The following is a 13,362-nucleotide window of genomic DNA, read 5'->3' on the forward strand; positions in this document are numbered from 1 at the left end:
CCAGGGGACGTGGGTGCTGGGCTGCCGCCTCCGTCTCTGTGGGAGCAGGAACGGGGCTCCTTCTCAGGTGCCAGCCCGAGGCCCCCAGAGCGCCCCCCCCCCCCCCCCCCCCGCTGGCCGCCCGCCGCCCTTTGCAGCACCTTCTGCGATCTTGGCAGAGCCTCAGCGTGACTCTGAGAAGGGCGGGCGGGAGCTCAGGGAGCCGGCCGCGGTGCGAGCTCAGACTTGGCGCGTTGTGTCCGAGGTCACCAGCGGGTGGGTGGCAGAGGCCTTGCGACCCCTTATTCAGCGCTCACGTCCCCGCACGTCCTGGCTGAGCGCCCTCCCAGCCCCACCCTGGAGCCTCTTTTTAAAAGAGGGTCTCTCGGCGGAGTGTTATTTACCCTTAAAAAGGAATGAAATTCTAGTTGTACGACATTGTGAATATCGTTAACGCCACTGAGGTGTGCACTTGAAAATGGTGAGCGTGGTCAGTTTTATGTTGTGTGTTTTTTTAACACAATTTTTTTTTAAATATTTTATTTTATTGATTTCAGAGAGCAAGGAAGGGAGAGGGAGAGAGAGAGAGAGAAACATCAATGATGAGAGTCATTGATCGGCTGCCTCCCACACCCCCCCACTGGGGATGAGCCGCATCCCGGGCATGTGCCCTGACCGGGAATCGAACCCCGATCGCCTGGATCCTAGGCCGGTGCTCAACTGCTCAGCCACTCCGGCTGGGCCACAATGAATTTTTTTAAGTTGTAAAAAAGAGTGAAATTCTGATACAACACGGACGGTCCTTGAAAACATTCTGCGGAATGAAATAAGCCAGACACAAGAGAACAAATCCGCTGACGTGAGATGCCTGGAACACACAACTCCGTAGGGACAGAAAGCGGAACGGTGGTCCCCGGGGCGGCAGGGGAGTGGGGAACTAGTGTTTAATGGGGACAGAGTTTCAGTTTGAGAAGATGAAGGCGTTTTGCCCTGGCCGCTGTGGCTCTGTGGGTGGGCGTCGTCCTGTGCACCAGAAGGTTGGGGGTTCGATTCCCGGTCAGGGCACAGGCCCGGGTTGTGGGCTCGATCCCTGGTCGGGGGTGAGCCGGCGGCAGCCGATCAATCTTTTGCTCTCACATCGATGTTTTTCTCTCTCCCTCTCCTCTCCTCTCTCTCTGAAGAGCAATGAAAATATTTTAAAAGACAGTTTTGTGGGTGGATATGCCGATGACTACGCGGCAGTGTGAGTGTGCTTAATGCTGCTGAATTGGACACTGAAAATGCTTAAAATGGTAAAAACTTGTGTCATGTCTATTTTACCACACATGAAAAATTAAATTACATTTAAAAGAGGTTCCGAACTGGGGAGTCTGTCAGGCCTCAGCAGCTGGGGAGGAAAAATAAGGGGGGGGCCTCAGGGTGGAAGTCTGGGGCGAGGCCTCAGAGCGGCAGGCAGGGGTGTGTGTGGTCATCTCGGGGTGACCCGGGCCCCTCCCAGAGCTGATCCAAACCTCAGCCTGGGCCCGGGGCAGAGGGCGGGGCCCCAGTAGAGAGGCCAGGCCAGGAGTTCTTGGGTGATGAGCGTATTGCACTTAAGGAGACAAGCTGGGCCTCACTCCAGGTCAACAGAAGGGCTCAGGAGACCGGACTTCGCGGCACTGACTTAAAATATTTTTTAAATTGTGGTAAAATACACATAACACAAAATTTACCCTCTCCACCGTTTTCACACGCATAGTTCCGTGGCGTTAGCTACATTCCCACTGTTGTACGACTGTCCATCTCCAGAACTCTTCCATCGGGCAAAACTGGAACTGTCCCCAGACTTTTGGGGGGAGCTTTCCCCCACCGACCCCAGGCCCCAGCCTTGTGAGTTGCAGGAGCCCAGGGTCAGGAGGAGCCCGTGGGCTGGTGCCTGAGGCTTTCCCACCCTTGCCTCAGGCGGCCTGGAAATGATTCTGGCCCTCGAGGATGCCAGCTCCGGGACGCTTCGGATCCCCGTGGCTCAGGAGAGGGATGCCGGCGTCTACACCTGCCGAGCCGTCAACGAGCTGGGCGACGCCTCTGCGGAAATCCGGCTGGAGGTTGGACGTGAGTGTTCACCTGTCCCCGCCTCCCCGGCCCCCGAGACCCTGCGGCTGAGCAGGGAGGAGAGGCCACCTCCAGGTAGCCCGCCGGTGCGGAGTTTGCGTCATGGGTCCAGAGCACTTGGGGACAGGGAGGGCCGAGGGAAGCCGTGTACCCAATATCTCTTTTCCTTTCCTTTTTATTGGATTTATTGGGGTGACACTGGCTAGCAAAATTATACAGGTCTCAGGTGCACAATCGCACGTCACCCATGCACCGTATTGTGTGCTCACCCCCCGCAAGTGAAGTCTCCGTCCGTCCCCAAAATCCCCGCCATGCCCGCCACCTCCCTCACCCCCTGTCCCGGCTGCGTTACCTCTCGCTACGTCACAGTTGCCCAAAGCTTTGTGGCTTAAATCAATAAGCGTTTATTGTGTCTCAGATCTGGGGGGTTAGGGTTCTGAGAGTGGCGGAGCTGGCGATGGCGGCTCAGGGCCCCCCGGCTGGCCTGCGTCGCGGGGGGACCAGCCTGGGCGGGAGGCTCCGCGCTGAGCTCATCACGTGGCTGCTCGTGGGAGGCAAGGTCCTTCCCACGTGGGCTTCTGCAGAAGGCTTCTTGTGATGTGGCTTCCCCAGGAGTGAGAGGGTGAGAGAGACAGAGATGGGGGGAGATAGAAAGAGAGGGGGAGAGAATATGAACGAAGCTGAGCCCTGAGAAGCACTGCGTTCTGGGGTGTCACGTGCCATCTCTCTGCCAGCTGTATTCTGTCGCTCACACCCGCCAGCCTTGGCGCAGAGGGTGGGAGGGATGCATAGGATGCGAGTCCCGAGAGGCGGGGGTCACCGGGGCCATCCTGGAGGCGAGTGTGGGCACTGTCATCCCAAGACCCGAGCTCCGGCCATTGGCCCTGGCGCTATCTCCCCACGTCAGAGGGAGTAGGCGGCTGGCATCCTAAAGGCAGGCTTCTGGGGGCACTGGGCCACGGTGGCCTCAGGCTTTTGGGTCAGGGGAAGGGTGGACAGTGGCCCAGCACCTGTGTGTTGGGCAGGTTGGCCTGGCGGCGGTGGTGGGAAATTGAATTTCCTGCCCATCTGGGTGGCAGCTGTGGTCCGGCCTTCCTGGCCAGGCTGGCAGAGCCTTCCCTGGCCAAAAGCGGGTGGGCGCCATGCCTGCATCCTGCCGTTGAACTGGGAGCTGTCTGCCTGGTGGCGCTTGGGATCTGAAGGAGGGCAGCCTCTTCCTGTAGGACAGCAAGTGACCGGGTTGTGGACCAGCCTGCAGGGGGCTTTCGCATCAGCTCTGGACCTGGCATTTGGCAGTCGAGTCCTGCTGCTTATTTGGCCAAGTTATTTAGCTCTCTGAGCCTCGCTTCCCTCATCTGTGAAATGGGTTGCTCAGAGGGTCCTTGAGAGATTTATCAAGATAATGTGTTGGTTGCAGGCTTGCATGGGTAACACTCCGTACACTTGCAGTAGACGGGTGAGCGCCCACCCAGGCAGTGAGGGGCACTGAAAGCCGAGGTGGCTGAGCCTCTTGTAGGAGGCCCTGGGAAGAACACAGGGTGGGAGCCCGGCCCTGATGCCCCATGTGCTGCAGGACTCAGGACCACCCCACCCCCTCCTCTGGGCAATGAGGGAACCGGCGGGCCTTCATTCAGCTCTGGTATCTGAGGGTTCTGGGGTCCCACTTGTTTGGGGCTCCAGGTGAGTGTGGGGGCGGCTTCAGGAGGGTGAGCCACAGGATCCGGGCAGGGTCTGCGTCTGGGATCTGGCTGCCTCGGGACTCACCCTGAGAGAGGATGCAGGAGCTGGGTGCCCTCCGGCTGGGGCAGTGGCCAGGTTGTCCCCGAGTGCATCGGAGGGTGCGGGGGTGTGGCGGTGGGGAGCCTGGGCCTTAGCAGCAGCCAGACCTCGGCTCTGATCCCAGCTCTGCCACCGACCTCCCGTCGTGCCCTTGGGGTGGTTCTTTCATCTCCCTGACGCTCAGTTTCCTCATCTGTAAAATGGGGGTTGTGAGGATACTACCTCTTGAGTCTGCGGAGACCGTGAATGAATCACGCGCCTGGAAGCAGCGTCACCCGCCTGTCTCGCAGTAGGCACGCGAGATGCCGCCCTTTGCACGTATTCTTTGTTCCTTCTTATAAGGGTCTGTCCCTTCTTGGGGACATTCAGGCCTAGAGGAGAAAGAAGAGTGTGCACCTCGAAATAGCCCAGGCTCGGGGAAGAGCCAGGCTGTTTGGGGCCCAAGGAGGGAGTGAGAGGTAGATGGGAGGCCTGTCTGGAGGAGGGAGGTTGGAGCTGGGCTCTGCAGGCAGGCTGGGTGGAGTGGAGAGGCAGGCCTTGGGGGTTGGGGGGATGGCAGAGCTGTGCCCAGGTTGGAGGGATGGCAGAGCTGTGCCCAGGGTGGGGGGATGGCAGAGCTGTGCCCAGGGTGGAGGGATGGCAGAGCTGTGCCCAGGGTGGGGGGATGGCAGAGCTGTGCCCAGGGTGGGGGGATGGCAGAGCCGTGCCCAGGGTGGGGAATGGCAGAGCCGTGCCCAGGGTGGGGGATGGCAGAGCCGTGCCCCAGGCCCAGAGCCCCGCAGGCCCAGTGCCCCGGCCGAGGCGAGGCCGGGACAGAGGATTTCTGCGATCCTGACTCGCAGCTGCCAGGCCCCGCTGAGATGAGAAAGGAGAGGCGCGGTGGTGTCTGAGGTCGGGGCCAAGGCTGTGTCCTGCCTTGTAATTTTCCAAGTTGTGTTTACATCTCCCTGGAACCTCCCTAATCCCCGAGGCCGGGAGGGGAGCTTGACGTCATGGTTTGGATGGACGGGGGTGGGGGGGAATTTCTGGAAAGAGATGGAAAGAACAAAGAGGCGGAGTGTTTTCCATGGTGCTGGCCGTGGGTCTGGGGACAGGGACCTGAGACCACTGTCCAGAGGCTGCAGGGGACAGGGCCTGGACCTGTCTGGGGTTGGGCCTGTTGAAGGGCCGACAGGATGGTGAGAGTCTGTTTTGGGAAATAACTTATCACTCCTCTCCGACTGTAAAAATAAGACAACACTTAGAGAAAACGCCTGGAGAGAGCCGATGAACAGTGGTGGTTACCTTGGGGAGGGCCTGGGGTTTGGAGGTGTGCGGAGCGGGAACTCGGGACCCGTCTGTGTGTAAATCTTTATAACCCAGGGGCGAGGGGGCCTTGCTCCGACGTGGGGTCCGGGCCTGACTGTTGAAGCGGCCCCTTTGCCCTCAGCGCCCCCTCGGGCCGTGGGGCGTAAGGCCGTGTAATTTACACAGCACGTTGTGATCCTGAAGCATTTCACATGCTCGTGAAAACGTCCCGCGAACAGAGGCACGTAGAGAGGCTGGAGATGGCCTGTCCGCTCCCCACGGAGCCGGCCCTTTGGGGTGGCGGACGCAGCGGGGGCGGTGGAAGGGTTGCTCAGGTCCAGGGCACAGGGCGCCTGCTAAAGGAAGCTGCTGTGGGCCAGGAGGGTGATGGGGTCCCAGAGGCTCCCGCGGCCAGGTTGTGACTTGCAGCCCCTCAGAGGTGGGCTTCCTGGAGGCGGCACTGCCAGGAGCAGCACGTGGCCCCCTCACCCCACACACCCCTGAGAGCTCTCCAGGGTGGGTCCTGCCAAGCTCTGGTTGGCCTCTGGGCCCTAGTTGTGAGTCAGACCCCAAGTTCCTGAGGGCCAGGCTCGAAGAGGGGGACCCTCCCAGCGTTCCAGAACAGTCCCCTGGGGGCTAGGCGGGTCCAGCACCGTGACCAGTCACCTCCCTGCAGATGCGCCCCAGCTGATGGAGCTGCCCCGGGAAGTCACCGTGGAACTGGGCAGGAGCACCCTCCTGGCATGTCGGGGCACAGGCCGCCCGCCCCCTACGGTCACCTGGCGGCGTGGAGACGGCCGGCCGCTGGGGCCCAGCCAGGGCAGCAGGACCGGGCAGCCAGGGTCAGGAGTGCTGTTCTTTGAAAGTAAGAGATGGAAACTGGGGGAGCTGGGCAGGGAGGCAGGAAGGCTTGGGCACCCTGACCCCCAAGTCTAGGTGGCCGGGAGCAGGACCCTGAGCCCCAGCACTGACCGTGGGTGATACGGGATCATGTTAAGCTCAGTGACTCTGATCAAGTTGCTTCACTACCCTGAACCGGTCACAGTAATGATGACAATGCTACCACCTGGGTTAATAACAGGTCCCCGGGAGGGGCTGTTGTCTGGGGGACACACGAGAGGCACGTAGCACAGTTCCTGACATGTGTCATAGGCGTCAACCATCATCACTGTCACCATCATCACTACTCCTGCTAAGGCTACTCTCTGCTCTGTGCCTGGCTGGATGCTGGGCACAGCATTCACGTCACCTTATTGACCCTCCCAATCACACTACAAGGCAGAGACGGTGATAAATTATCCCCATTCTACAGATGAGCAAGCCGAGGCCCTCTCACCCTTCCACGGCCCTCCTCTGCCCTGTCCGCCCTCCCACCCGCCTCTGCAGGGCCAGGCTGTGCCGAGGGCTCCCTCTCGCTGGGGAGCGGAGCCCACGGGGGCTGGAGCCGCGGTGTGCCCCCCAGCAGTCAGCCCTGCCTCTCTCCTGCCCCTCAGGTGTGGCCCCTGAAGACCAGGCCCCGTATGTCTGTGAAGCTCAAAACGTTTTCGGGAGGGTCCAGGCGGAGACCCGGCTCGTGGTGACTGGACATGGTTAGCCAGTGGATCCGGGGAGGCGGGGGAAGCCGGAGGTGGGCTCACCCCAGGGAGGCCCCCCACGGCCCCCCATCCTTTGGGACAGATGTGTCCATGGCCAGGTGTTCCGAGGGGAGCGCTTGGACCCCTGCTTCCTGGGCAGGTGCCCTGCGGAGGGGAGAGGGAGGAGCCTCTGCCCCCATAGGCTGCCCACGGGAACCTCCTGCGACCAACAGCACGTCCTTTCCCCGCAGCCCCCCCCCAGATCGCCAGCAGTGCCTCCACCGTGCGGGTCCTGGAGAGGCAGCCGGTGTCCCTGCCCTGCGTCGCCCTGGCCGGGAGGCCCTTCCCCGAGAGGCGCTGGCTCAAGGCCGGCAGGCCGGTGAGTGTGGGCTCCTGCCGGTGTGGCGGGCGGCGGCTGTGGGGACAGAGGGGCCGGGACAGCGGGGCTGGGACCAGGGCAGTGGGAGCGAACGGACCACCCCACAATCACTGCCTCTCTAGGTGTCCAGTGTCTCTGGTACGTTCAAGGAAGATGGGGGGAGGGCACCTCTTTACAGCCTCAGTGCGCCTGAGGACAGGGCAGGAGAACTGAGGGGAAGCGAGGCAAAGGAGCGGGCCTGGCCGCTCTCCCTGCTTCTCTCGTTGCTGTGGCCCCAGCTCTGTCCTGCTCTGCATGGCTCCCTTCTCGCCCTGCAGACAGGCTGTCCCTCCCCGCTGTGGCCTCGGTGTGGCCGGGCCTCAGAGCTCCAGCCCCCACTCAGGAGAGGCCCTGCCCCACCCCCACACTCCCAGGAGAGCCACCCACTGACCCGGCTTGGCTCAGGCCACCTGCCCGGTCCAGTTGCCCATGGGAGAGTGGGGTGTATGCCAGGGGTCAGGCCCACCTAACCCCCAGGATCTGTGGGAGTGGGTGAGTCTCAGGGAAGGGGTGGGGACTGGGCGGTCACAGCATCACCCCACCCACCACTGCCAGCTCCTGCACCTTCTCTCGGTCCGGCCTGCACCCTGCTGGCCTGGCAGGCGGTGTGGCTTCTGAGGGCCCTCTCCCAGCTGGCCCCGAGAGGGGCCTGTGGTCCGAGCCGGGGCTTCCTGACCCTCCCCAGCTCCCCCCGGGCAGCCGGCACTCTGTCCGCGCCGACGGCAGCCTCCACCTTGACCGGGCGCTGCAGGAGGACTCGGGGAAGTACAGCTGTGTGCTCATCAACGCGGCCGGCTCTCAGCGAAGGGACGTGGAGCTGGTTGTACGGGGTGAGTCCTGGGGCCCCACGGGCTGAAGGGTCCCAGGTTCGATGCCAGCCGAGGGCATGTACCTCTGTTGCAGGCCTGACCCCCGGCCCCGGTTGGGGCATGTGCCGGAGGCAGCCAATCGATGTGTCTCTGTCATATCAGTGTTTCCCTCTCTCTCTTCCTTCTGCTCTCTCTGAAAAGCAAGGGAAAAAATATCCTCAGGTGAGGGTTAAAAAAATAAAATACTCCTGTAACACTAATAGCTAAGAAGAACCAGAATAATTTTACACTTTGGTGTGTCTCTTTCATACTGTATACACATGCAAGCTTGCACACACACCCCTATATAGATAATAAATTGTATATAGTATAGATGACGTATTCTTTTTAAAAAATATTTTATTAATTTTTAGAGAGAGAGGAAGGGAGAGGGAGAGAGAGAAACATCAATGTGAGAGCAAAACATGGATCGGCTGCCTCCTGCACCCCCCCTACGGGGGACGGAGCCCACAACCTGGGCACGTGCCCTGACCTGGAGTCAAATCGGCGACCTTTTGGAGCCACACCGGCCAGGGCTAAGTTATATAGTCTTTATATCAACTGTACGTGCATGTGGATTTCTATCCACCTATCTGTGAACTCTTCATAAAAACATACACACGTATTTTTAAGGCAAGCTGGGGCCACATTATTAGATTATTAGTGTTTCACACGGCGCTGTATTTCACGATGTTTTCCGTCCGTAAGCTCCCAGAAGCATGCCTGAGACTGCGCGTCCCTGCGTGGGTGAGCCATGAGCGTCTAACCTGCCCCCTCGCGCGAATCCCTGGAGATAAGCGTCTGGGGCTTCCACCTGTGCCCACACGGCCGATTCTTTCCTTGGGAGAAACCCCTTCATGCGGAACTGAGCTCCGAGTCACGGAGACGGCACATTTTAGGGCTTTTCGTGTATTTTTCCCAGTGACTCTACCCCCCCACCCCCACAACACTGGAGTCCCTGTTTCCCTCCACCCTCCCACCCAGGCACCTCCGCTCCCTTCCACGTAAGAGGAGACGTTGAAAGGAAGTTTGATTATATTTGGTAATTTACCAAGTAGGTTAATACCCTCTTTTTAAAAAATTTTGTTTCATAAACCCCCCAAGGGAAGAGCAGGAAAAATACATTGTTCTGTATTTTTAGGGGAAAACCAAAGTTCAGGAGGAGGCTGGGTCTAGAGCCCGAGTTTCTTGCACCCCCTTAATTCCAATAGCGGTCAGAGGTTGGACCACTATGTGGTTCTGTGTCTGTTTCATTTCATTTTCATAAGATTCCTGTCCCAGCTGGTGTGGCTCAGGGGTTGAGCGTCGACCCAGGAACCAGGGGCCACGGTTCCATTCCCGATCAGGGCACATGCCCGGGCTGTGCCCTCGGTCCCCAGTAGGGGGCGAGCAGGAGGCAGCCGATCAATGACTCCCTCTCATCGATGTTTCTCTCTCCCTCCCTCTCCCTTCCTCTCTCTCTAAAATCAGTAAAAACATTTAAAATAAATAAATAAACAAATAAATAAAAAGTAAAAGACTCCCGTTTGGAAGTGAAGGAAGCTGAGGCTCAGAGAGGGGAGGAACCCCTTCAGGTCCCACAGGGGGCCGGGCCGGGGGTCGTGAACGAGCCCTGCTGTTCCTGTCTCCCCTCCTGACTTCGCCAGGCCAGTTTCCCCCTCCCCCACTCCTCCTAGAGACCCCCTTTTTATGCTTGCGGATCTGGGTGGTGCGCAGGGTGGACATGGCCTTGTCTCCAAGATCACTTGTTCTGTGAATTCTATTTTCTGCTATTTCTTGTCTGTCCATCCCCAGAAAGTGGGCAACAAATTGGGGTCCATTGAGCTGATCAAGGAATGTGGGTGCCCAAAGGGTCATCCAGAGGCCCGGAGCACGGCGCTGGCAGGGCCGGTTCCCAGGCTCAGGCTGCCCTCTGTCTGGGGCCTGAGCATGCGGGGTGGCGGCTGTGGGACCACGTCTGTATTTACTGCTGACACTGTGTTTCTAATTGTTTACACGACACAGAGTTTACCATCGTAACCGTTTTTAAGGGCACAATCAGCGGCATTGAGTACATCACGCTGTTGCATGACCACCCCCCATCCCTCTCCCCCCCCACCTCCCCGGCGAAGCTCTGTCCCCCCTGAGCACTGACCCCCGTCCCTCGCCCAGCCCCTGGCTCCCAGCGTTCGACTGGGAGCCGATCTGCAGATTTGCCTCCCGCGGCCCCTCGGGCGGGATCACGCAGTGTGTGCCCCCCGGGTGTGGCTTGTTCCACGCGGGTAGTGTTTTCAAGGCTCACCCGCGCTGTGGCATCAGAGTTTTGCCTGTTGCTGAGGCCGAGTGGCGTTCCGTGTGCACAGCGCGCTGTGTCTCCATCGCCGCTGATGGCCATTCGGACTGTTGCCACCTTTCGGCTGCCGCGAACAGTGTAGCTGCGAACTTTGGTTTACGAAACTGGTTTGTTTTTAAAAGTGCCACCTAGGATCCAGTCCACGGCCACCCACCACGTCACCAATGAAGGGGTTCCCGCCGCCCTCCCCTGTGTGGCCTCAGGAGTTCCCACCCCCACCATCACCTGGACCAAGGTAGGCGGAGCCTGTTCCCACGGAGAGTGAAAGCGGGTGGGGGGGGCAGGCCCAGGCATCGCGGGGAGGGGAGCCCCGCCCATTGCCAGGGGTGTGGGCTCCGCCGATGTCACCAGTGACTCTGCCACAGGAAACCAAGGCCCTGGCCTCGGGTGGTCCCCGCTACAACGTGAGCGAGGATGGTACTTTGGTCATCGCCCAGCCGTCCACGCAGGATGCAGGAGCCTATGTCTGCACGGCCACCAACAGCGTGGGCTTCTCCAGCCAGGAGATGCGCCTTTCTGTCAACAGTGAGTGAGGGCCGTCCCTGTGCGGGGGGGCTCGGCAGGCGTGGAGGCGGGGGCCTGGCACTCTCACCGTCCCAGCGCCTTCCCTGTACCCCGGCCAACCCTGCCTCTGCGTTCATCCGCCAGGAAGCACGCGCAGGCCAAAGCTGTCCTCGCTCAGCGCACTGTCCCTCGTAGGGTGGACGTGCTCCAAGAGCGGTTCCAAGTGAAACCGTGCTGTATTTGTCTTTCTGCCTCAGCCCTTTGTAACTGATGTGGAGAAGCCATCCCACTAACAAGCCTTGGAAAGACACACAGCCCTACACTGGACCCCCCACCCCTAGGCATCCCCTTGCCAGCCTCTCTCCCTGGTTCTTTGTGTCCAGACCCTCTGACTTCCTTTCAATTTCTTGAATGGTCCATCGTGCCTCAGGGCCTTTGCACGTGCAGTTACTTCTGTTTAGAATGCCCTTCCCCCACCTCTTGGCCCAGCCAACTTCTCCCATCCGTCAGATCTCAGTTCTCCCTGATCCCTTGGGCTGGGTCACCTTGCTGTGGAGGGTGGAATAACCCCTCCCTAATGCCCGTCATGACTGCTTAAATAAGTAACTGTGCATGAGCTGTTTGGTACCAGTGTTCCCTGTGGGCCCTCCGCACTGTGAGGACAGGGGCAGGACCTGTCCTTGCTGCTGTTTCCCAGCAGTCACCACAGAGCTGGGCACTCAGTAGCTGTGCGGACGAGAGAGCAGGTGCACAGCCAATCTTCCGTCCTATACTCTTAGAGCCAATATTTTCATATTGCAAACATTTGTTTTTTTGGCAAGTGGGGGTTTTCTCTCTGATTCATGATGTACAGGGAACTACGTGAGGGCTACATGGTCTTTATGTCCCCAGCTGGCTGGCGTGTGTAGTTATAGGTACTCGGACACGTACCGGGTGCCTTCAGGTATGAGCACCCGGCTGGAAATGCCGGGGGGCATAGAGGAGGGACGCGGAGGAATCTCTGCCGTGAGGAGCCTCCCGCTTCACGTGAGAGCGAGGTGACGGGCCCAGATTAGTATAAACCCCCGATGTTTGGAGAAGGCCCGAGGGAGGCTGGGTGTCATCTGGCGGCTGATGTCCTAGGAGTGAGTGGGATGACCACAGGGGGCAAGGTAGAGAGAAAAGAGGGGGACAGACTTGCTTGAATGTCCCCAGGGAAGGGATAGCAGATGGAGAGAAGCTAGAGGAGTGTAGATGTTGAGCCAGGAGCAACATGTCCTTGTCATCCCAGCAGAAAGAGCTTCCAGAGGGAGGGTGGTGGTGGGGAGATGGGGGGGCCACTAGGGAGACCATCGGATCCGAGCCCACCCCAAAACCCGCACTATCCCATTATGACAGAGCCACACCCACCCTCTGCACCTCCCGGGTGGCAGTACCAGTGGCTTCCTGGGGGAGCTGTCCTGGTCCCCTCGGGGCCCCATCCCATGGCTCCCTGACCTGTTCACAGTTTCTCCTGTTTCCACCAACAGCCAAGCCCAGGATCCATGCAAATGGCTCACACAATACAGACGAGCCTCTGAGAGTCACAGCCAAGGCCGGTGATGAGGTGACCCTGGGCTGCGAGGCCCAAGGCTCCCCACCCCCATTGGTCACCTGGACCAAGGACTCCCGCCCTGTGCCCACCGTCACTGACAGGTACCCCAGTTGCATGGGAAGGGGAAGAGCTTGGGGTTTAGGGGAAAACTGGCCTCAAGGTGGCCAGGGGCCCAGGGAGTGTGAGGACACTGCGGATGCTCCCAAGGGGGTGTGCGTTCACTTCTGCACACAGCGCTCTTGTCCCTGGGTCCCCCGAAGCCTCTCCGTGGACCTCTAGGGGGTCTGTGGACGCCCAGGGTGAGAGCCCTTGGAAGTAACCAGCACCCAGCGGTTCACCCCGGCTGCTGGGAGCTGCGTGTAGACTCTCCTGTGACCTGCATAGCAGCTGAACTGAGCTGAGGCTCCGAGAAGTGGGGTGAGCCGCTGTGGTCACCCGGGTGGAACAGAGCAATGACCATGGTTGGGACAGCGTCCTGACCGTGACACGTGCTCTGTCCTCACCTGCTCCGCAGACCACATGTCTGGGGGCTGGGCTCTCTGACTCAGCTTCTCCCTAACTGCCAGGTGTCCTGGGGGCGAGGGGAGGCTGGCTTGGGTGGCCGGCTGTACGCCCCCAGGCAGGAGTGTGGGGTGGGGGATGGTTCCTGGGGCCCTTGACCCTCAGGGGCGGGGGGGTGGGGGGTGGCTGCAGCTCTGGCCGGTGACATCAGCCCTGGCAAGGTCTTTGAGAAGTTCCAGACCTAGGAGGTCTGTGCAGCCCCCACCCCTTTGACACCCACACGTGGGGCTCCGTTTCTCGGAACATCTGTTTGGTGAGCCCTTCCAAACCTCGGGGCCGGTACCTCTGAAGGCAGCGGGGTCCCGTGGCTGGGCTGGGCCCGCCAGCCCGTGCCCCGTGGGCGTCTCTGCAGCTCCGTGTCGTGCACGGGGGCAGGGGTGGCCGTGGGCAGCGGGGAGCCTGTGTCTCCCTGGGGA

At 60.2% G+C, this 13,362-nt stretch overlaps 1 protein-coding gene across 1 annotated transcript in view; it reads left to right on the plus strand.

Moving 5' to 3' along the window:
• The window catches only part of HMCN2 (hemicentin 2), a gene marked incomplete at its 5' end in the record, with an annotated part of 129,630 nt that overhangs the window by 35,356 nt on the left and 80,912 nt on the right, over nt 1-13,362 (plus strand). Inside the window, 8 exons of the mRNA XM_081152147.1 lie at nt 1,921-2,070; nt 5,813-6,001; nt 6,630-6,725; nt 6,962-7,089; nt 7,814-7,958; nt 10,431-10,543; nt 10,674-10,833; nt 12,321-12,486. Coding sequence (XP_081008273.1) covers nt 1,921-2,070; nt 5,813-6,001; nt 6,630-6,725; nt 6,962-7,089; nt 7,814-7,958; nt 10,431-10,543; nt 10,674-10,833; nt 12,321-12,486 — 1,147 coding nt within the window. The remainder of the gene's footprint in view (nt 1-1,920; nt 2,071-5,812; nt 6,002-6,629; nt 6,726-6,961; nt 7,090-7,813; nt 7,959-10,430; nt 10,544-10,673; nt 10,834-12,320; nt 12,487-13,362) is intronic.

The sequence above is a fragment of the Miniopterus schreibersii genome (assembly GCF_964146895.1).
Source record: "Miniopterus schreibersii genome assembly, chromosome: 11".
Taxonomy (NCBI): domain Eukaryota; kingdom Metazoa; phylum Chordata; class Mammalia; order Chiroptera; family Miniopteridae; genus Miniopterus; species Miniopterus schreibersii.